At 45.2% G+C, this 7,548-nt stretch overlaps 1 protein-coding gene across 1 annotated transcript; it reads right to left on the bottom strand.

Annotated features, from left to right (window-relative positions):
* Nucleotides 1-4,771: 4,771 nt before the first annotated feature.
* Nucleotides 4,772-7,079, bottom strand: LOC142283564 (protein kinase C theta type-like). Its single transcript, XM_075333130.1, has 5 exons — nucleotides 6,995-7,079; nucleotides 6,695-6,886; nucleotides 6,454-6,582; nucleotides 6,173-6,360; nucleotides 4,772-5,353 (listed from the first exon to the last, which is right to left on the bottom strand). The coding sequence occupies exons 1-5, from the start codon at nucleotides 7,058-7,060 to the stop codon at nucleotides 5,323-5,325; spliced, it is 606 nt and encodes a 201-aa protein (XP_075189245.1). The 5' UTR covers nucleotides 7,061-7,079; the 3' UTR covers nucleotides 4,772-5,322.
* Between the last annotated feature and the right edge of the window lie 469 nt (nucleotides 7,080-7,548).

Below are 7,548 nucleotides of genomic sequence, written 5' to 3'. Positions count from 1 at the left end.
TCTCACTAATCTGCTGAGTCTTCCATGCCCATCGCCAGTTCATCCTCCATTTCTTCCTGGGCTCCTGCACCTTCCTCAACTGTTTTGCTGATACTATGCTCCCGTGATAATCCCTCTCCCCCACCGTACCATGACTGCCGCCAAGGTGCCGCTGACCGTCTGTACCTTGTAGATCTTGTTATCTCTTCTGCATATGACTCCTCCAGTACTTCCTCCCTTCCTCTTGGACCAACACCTGACTCCGAATAATACTTACAGTGTGTTCCATCATGTAGATGACCAAAATTGTCACGCTGAGAATGTCATCGCCAGTGTTAAACATCTGCGTCGACATTTGTAAACTGTGTAGAACGGTGCATATGTCCTTGATCTGACACCACTCCAGCAGCATGATCTGCTCCACCTCTGGATCAAGTTAGCCCGGGGTATACGTCATAACGTATTTCAGCTGGGCTCTGCGGTGCTGCCACAGACGCTGCAACATGTGCAGATTAAAATTCCTGCGTGTCGGAACATCGCATTTCTGACATTTAACCGCCAGACCTTAAGACTTCAGGAGCGATGAAAGTTGTTGAGCTACTGGGTGCGAACGATGGAAGTGAGCACATAGTGAGTGTGCCCGCTGTACAAGGCCATGTAGGCCGGGATGTTGTTTTAAAAATTGCTGGAGAATCAGATTAAACACGTGAGCCATACAAGTCACGTGTGTCACATGGGCCTGATGAAGGCACGCTGCCATGTTTGCATCATTGCCGCACACGGCTGTTAAGTCACCACCGTAGTCCGCTACGTCAATTTGTACTCCTGTCGCAAGGTGACGTGTTCCTTTCGTGCATAGTGCTGATGATGGGAGAGGTGTCGACGCCAGCGGCGCAGGTGGACACAGGTTATGCTCACCCACTGGGATGCGTTATCTTGACAGATGCAGAACCACAGGCTGAATGCAGGTGGTGGGTATCTCACAGATGAAGTACCATCATTCAGCTACAACCAATGGGAAGACACAACACCCTTTTTTAGGCCCCTCCTGTCTAAAGACCACTGCCAGACATAGCTATGAACCTCTGGTTACTGTTACCCCCAGTTTAGTTTTATGAGTTTGTGTGCTTGTTACCTGACTACTTTTCCTGCTTGCTGTTTAGGTACCTCGTTGGCCGATTTGCATTTCACCTCTGCTTGTTTTCTGATTAAGTCCTGTCCCTCCCATTCTGTTCCTCTTCCTCAATTAATATTTTGACCCTGCATGACTACTATTCTCTTATTCTCTGGAACTGCAGCCTTCCACAGGTATTGATCAAATTGGGCCCTGTGTCATTCAACATCACTGTATAGGGATTAAAGGGTTTCAGGGTTCTGGGGGTCCAGCTTGGTGAGTGGGTTCCCTCTAGCCTATCCTTTACAGCCCATCTGAGTGTGTCGATCCAGGCAGGCGTTACACCGTGCCCTCGACAGAAGGACATGTAGGCCGGGATAGTGTTTTAAAAATTGCTGGAGATTCGGATTCAACACATGAGCCATACAAGGCACGTGTGTCACATTGCCCTGAAGAAGGGCCGCAGACTGTTTAGCATCATTGTCGCACCCGGCATTCCCTGGCTGCTGGTTGAGTGGAGACAACCATTGATGAAACTCGATCTCACTCTACAGAACTAACCGTCCACAACTCCTCAGCGGTGTCTCACATTTCCCCTACATTTCAAAGTAAACATTTGACCGCCTGATGGCCTTGAGCTCTGCTGCCAGCATAGTAAGGAGGTGTGTGGGATTCCGTGGGCGCAGTTACAAGGAAGGGTGGCCTGACCACACAGGGTTTGGGCTGAGGTGCAGGAACAACACGAGGTTGATGAAGCAGAAGCAGTGGAGTTACTTGTACATACAGAGGAAGGATTTAAACACACAACTCGTGGGGATGGAAAGACTTGTACAGCAGACATTTCTCCATCTATCACCATAGTTATCCAGTGCCCAGTCAGCGACATGTAACGCCCCTGTCCATGCTTACTGTTCCAAGTATCTGTGCTGAAATTCACCCTGTAACACACAGAGTTTCTCAAGGAAGCGGTGATGTTGTTTGTGACCTGCTGTGTTAGCGCGGGCACCCCTTTCTTGGAGAAGGAGTGGCAAATGGCCATCGGCTCTTGGGGCACTGCAATGGGCAAAAGATCTCGAAAATCCTCGGTGATAAAAGGGAGTAAAGGCAGCCTTTCTGTAGCCAACAAGTTTGAGATGCCGAAAAAAAACCTTTTAGGCATGTCATGCACTTCGAAAATCATGTAAAAAACAGCGAGGGGACTCCAAACACAGTCTCCCTCGTTGCCACTAATTGGGCCACACACACCCCACTTGACTGTCATCAGTTGATCCCCCTTTTCAAAATGAAAAAGATGCTTTGCATGAAGCACTCTCAAAAATACGCATGCCTTTCGCCTATTCTGGCTGACCCAGGGGAAGAAAAGTCCTCTGAGAGCCATGACTTGTTCATCTTGGTTCTTTTAGAAACACAGCGAGGGGACTCCAACCACAGTCTCCCTCGTTTCCACTAATTGGGCCACACACACCCCACTTGACTGGCATCAGTTGATCCCCCTTTTCAAAATGAAAAAGATGCTTTGCATGAAGAACTCTCAAAAATACGCGTGCCTTTCGCCTCCCCTGGATGACTCCGGGGAAGAAAAGTCCTCTGAGAGCCATGCCAACATTGTCAGTGGACAGACGCATGTGCTTATCTGCCAGCAGACCCCCAGCAGCACTGAAGACAGGTTCCGAGAGAGCGCGGGCTGCAGGACACGACAAGATCCCCAAGGCGTACGTGGCAAGCTCAGGCAATTTATCCAGATTGGAAGCCTACAATGAGCAGGGCTCAAGTTGCACAGTAATGGCATCGATGTTTCCTTGCATATACTCATATATCTGTGTCTCCTCCTCTTTTTCCTTGTCCAGCTCTTTTGTTTTCGCATGAGTATATGTCCTTGTCACTTTCCCATGTGTTTTTGTTGTGTTGTGAGTTGTTTGTCACCTTTTGAACACCTTTGAGGGTGTTTTCTAGGTGTTTTTATGTGTTTGTGATTGCCTGCCATTGTTTCCTATGCGGTTCGAGGGGTTCGCCGAACCGGTTCGCCGAACCGAACTCGAACGAGACCTCCGTTCGGCGAACCGAACTCGAGCCGAACCGCGACCGGTTCTCTCATCTCTAATGGTAACCTCTGCTTCAATGGAAACATTGTGCTGAGGGGTATAGGAATTTAAAAATAAATTAGGGGTCTCGATTTACTAAGGCAATCCTAATCAGAGTCATTTCTTAGAGAACTTGGGAATTGTCCCTAAAATGAGGAAAATTCATTAGGACTTCATAACGGGATAGGGTCATTACAGCTGTAAATAAAAGGGTACTGAGGACAGATTTTGTTGCCCAGTAGGAGCAGAGTATGTGGTTTTTGTTGTTGTTTTTTCAATAAATTCATGTTGAGGCTAATACCCCTATTATTTTCTATTTCAGAGACATTGGAGAAAAAATTTTGAAAAAATCAAAGGAGGTAAAATTAGTGACGTCAACTTTTGTACCATAGGCTGCTGGAAACTGGGGAATTTGTGGGGAAAAGGACTGATCAGGATAGCTCTATGAAGAGGGGACTGCAGAACTTGGCCCTGCCACTGACGTTTCAGCAGTGACGACTGACTCTGCTACCATCAGGCTGTGGGATCCTGTGGAGGAAGCCGAGTTGTCACTGTTTCAAAACAGTTCTGCTTTAGAGGCAAATTCTGTATCTGTCCCGGAACTGCCGTAGCAAAGCAGCGTATACGCCTGCTCCATAGTAAGCATTCTGAGGGCCACTATTGTATTTTATATACTTGCCTAACATTAAAAGAATAAAACCTAAAAGCAAACCTAACACTAGTAAACCTAAACCTAATCTAAGACTGGTATTTTTTTAGTTGTATTTTATTATTTTTCTTTTATTATACTTTTGTTGTATAAATTTTATAAAACCCAGAACACTAAACCCTAACCCAGCTATTAGTAAAGAAAGAAAGAAAAAATCAAAAGATAAAAAAAAATAAATAAAAATTAAAATGCAATCTGATTAGGGGGATGACACGGGGAATGGTGTTGGGGTGATGATCTGGGGGTGATGATCAGGAGATTGGGGTAGGGTTCATTGATTTGATCTTGAACTTGATTCTAACTTCACTGACAGGACAGCACTTGTATCCCTCTTATCTCCCAGAACAACTACAAGGAGAGAAGAGAGAGGCACAGGATCACCGTTATGTAACTGGTCTCGTTCGTGTTCTCCAGGTTCTCTGTTATTCCTGGTAGTTGAAATCCTGGAGATTTTGCAGCTCTGGGGGCACAATTTCCTTATTCCCTATTTCCTGAGTGACCGCCATTTTAATGCGCATTGCTGGTTGGTAAGGGGTTAAAGAAACATTAAACCATTGCTTCAAACAGGAAACAGTTGCCAGGTCCGTACGCCTGGAAGTCAGTGGAAGTGTTACCTTAGGAAAGAACGACTGAATCTTTCAGAAATCTAGAGACTGAAGGGAGATTTATATTGAGGTGTTACTCCCTGGCTGAGATTTTAGTGAAAAAACACAATCATAGGGGAAATGTATCCAAATTATTGGAAGGAAGAGTAAAGCAGTGACCCATAGTGACCAGGAGTTCAGCCCTGATGTGAATAAAAGTTAATACATTACACCCTGTTCTCTTTAAGGGTAAATAGAAAAAATACTTATACATAAGATATAAATTGAAACTATTACTAGCACATGATGGTGAATTGTCCTGTTTATTGCTTGTAAAAGTCCTCTTAGGTTCCTCTATGCCACTAGTGGTTGTAGTAGGAGATCCACCTAGGGCAGAAGATGACAAGTTGCCATTGTTTTTATGTTGTGTTTATCCATCGGCACTCAGGAGAGGAAAAACCCCCTGTGGGGGAAACCTCTAGGGAACCATGGCCTATGGATAACTGTCCTTCCCTGGGGGCACAAGGCAACATGCCATCTAGAAGTTCTGGTCCACGGTCATTTTACTGACTCCTGGTAGGATTTTCATGGTCTTCATCTTCTTCTTGTATTTGGACACTGCAGAGCACCAGAATGTAGCAACACCCCCATCCTTCAATAGGAAGGAGTGGATATGGCTGCATGTTACACTGCAGGTCACGGCCCTCAGGACACTCCTAGTGTTGATTGATTAGGAGCCAGGACTGACAAGTAGTCAGGAGTGCACTCTAAGACTCGTTGGCTTTTTCTGGTGCACATCATTTCCATTAGAAGCTCTGCTGGGGCATGTCTCCAGAGCTCTTTATTTCCACCATCTTATCCTCCTCCAGATTCTGTGGTAGGCGACCTTCACAAAAAGAGATACTAGGTTAGAAATAACTTTTACATATTAATGGGACACATGAAATGGGATTATCTTAATGGGAAAACACCTCCAGGTTTGGCCCTATGGGCAATCAGCAAACTGTAAGCAACACTAAAGGGTGCTTTACACGCTGCAACATCGCTAGCGATTGCTAGCAATGTCGCGAGCGTTAGCACCTACCCCCGTCACTCGTGCGACATTTGTTGATCGCTGCCGTAGGAAAAATTATTGCTAAGTCAGCGTCACACGCACATACCTTGGCAGCGACGTCGCTGTGACCGCCGAACAATCCCTCCCTCAAAGGGGACGTGCGTTCGGCGTCATAGCGACGTCACTGCGGCGTCACTAAGCGGCTGGCCAATAGAAGCGGAGGAGCGGAGATGAGCGGCACATAACCTACCACCCACCTCCTTCCTTCCGCATTGCTGGTGGATACAGGTAAGGAGTTGTTTGTCATTCCTGTGGTGTCACACATAGCGATGTGTGATGCCGCAGGAATGACAAACAACCTCGTTACTCACCTGACAACGATATTTGGTGTTTGGACGATCTCTCCAAAACCAATGATTTTAACCACTTTTGCAATCGTTGAAGGTCGCTCGTACGTGTTACACGCTGCGATGTCGCTAACGACGCCGGATGTGTATCACAAACACTGTGACCCCAACGATAAATCATTAGCGATATCGCACCATGTAAAGCACCCTTAAGAGTTTTCCTCACTACACTGTGCTAACTGATTCTCATGGGACAAGATGGGGTTTCATGACCCCTATCCCAGTCCCATTTACAATGACTCACCTGTGATGGGGTGTTTTAGGTCTCCGATTAGGTGTTTTAGCTTTCTGCATCTGCTTTACAACCTTCCATCCATCATCAGCAAATGTGAATCCACAGAAAAGATTTTGATTTTTTTTAGCCATTCGTGGTTTAGTGGCTTCGGAGAAAGAAAGGACATCTTTCATTGCATCTGATGTCATCACTGGTGGCTGTGGACAAAATATTCAAGAATCAGTGTTTATAAAGAAGTCACACAACAGATATGTACTGCTGTCACCATCTTCTCTGGGTCATATACTTACAGGTGGTAGGTGGAATGGTGGAGATGCTTTGCCGCCCTCTATTTCTGTCCAGTTGATCTCCGTAAAGAATGGATGATCTTTAATGTTGTCCACGAATTTCTGCCGACTCTTTGGTGACTTATCCAAGAGCTGGGAACATACAATGAAGACATTTATTCAGCCTTCAGTCGTTATCCTTTTTATTGTTGTGTTTTTCATAGTATTCAAAAACTTTATTACTGAGTTGTGCCTTTATACTCACCCCCTTTATGACGGCTTTGACTTGGGGGTCCAGTTCTTTTGGGAAGGCAGGATCATCATTGATCAGTGCCTTCTCGATGTTCTCCTCAATTTCATCTTCACTGAATGGATATCTGCCAGTAGCCATCTCATATATCACAACACCAGCAGAGAACCAGTCCACTGCTGTGTTGTATGGCTTCTCTAAAAGAATCTGTGAAGACATAAAGCAGACAATAAGAATATTGACCAGACAGCGGAACACATGGAGATGTCCAGTCTTGTATTGAGATAACTCAGGGACATGTAAATGATTCCTCACCTCAGGAGCCATATATTTAAGCGTCCCGGCCCATCCTGTCGTTTTTGCATTGCCAAAGATGTTCATCACGGCAAGACCAAAATCAGCAATCTTCAAATGACCATTGTTGTCCAGTAAAATGTTGTCTGATTTTATATCTCTGGTAGAAAAAAAGAGATAATAACATATTTATTATATTGGCGGAAGACCCCATTGTGGCCTGAGATGAAAAGTGTCTACAGAGGGCATTAGGATGAGGGTATAAGACTATTCATACCAGGTCTACATAGAAGGTGTGCCGTACTTACCTGTGTATAATGCCTCTGCTGTGGAGAAACTGCAGCCCACAGATCAGCTCAGCTGCAATAAATCTGATGAGAAAAAAAGAAATCCATCAAAATCCAATATTTCATCCACTAAACTAAGAGAGTGATAATGACATAAAGCCGAATATCCCTGACAACCATTATCTTCATCTAATATATGAAATTATATCTTACCTGATGGCTGGAATGGGAATAGGGGCATAAGTTGTCATGAAGCCTCTAAGGTCTCCTCCACTGAGATATTCCATG

This window comes from Anomaloglossus baeobatrachus, chromosome 2, assembly GCF_048569485.1.
Source record: "Anomaloglossus baeobatrachus isolate aAnoBae1 chromosome 2, aAnoBae1.hap1, whole genome shotgun sequence".
Taxonomy (NCBI): Eukaryota; Metazoa; Chordata; class Amphibia; order Anura; family Aromobatidae; genus Anomaloglossus; species Anomaloglossus baeobatrachus.
This window is presented reverse-complemented; position numbering and strand designations above follow the sequence as displayed.

Excerpts from the sequence above, each read along its gene's own strand:
- LOC142283564 (XM_075333130.1), bottom strand. The coding sequence starts at position 7,060 with ATGAACATCTTTGGCAATGCAAAAACGACAGGATGGGCCGGGACGCTT. Across the intron at positions 6,361-6,453 it reads CACCATTCCACCTACCACCT|CCACCAGTGATGACATCAGA; the intron begins GTAAGTATATGA and ends TTTTGTCCACAG. Across the intron at positions 5,354-6,172 it reads CCTAAAACACCCCATCACAG|GTCGCCTACCACAGAATCTG; the intron begins GTGAGTCATTGT and ends CTTTTTGTGAAG.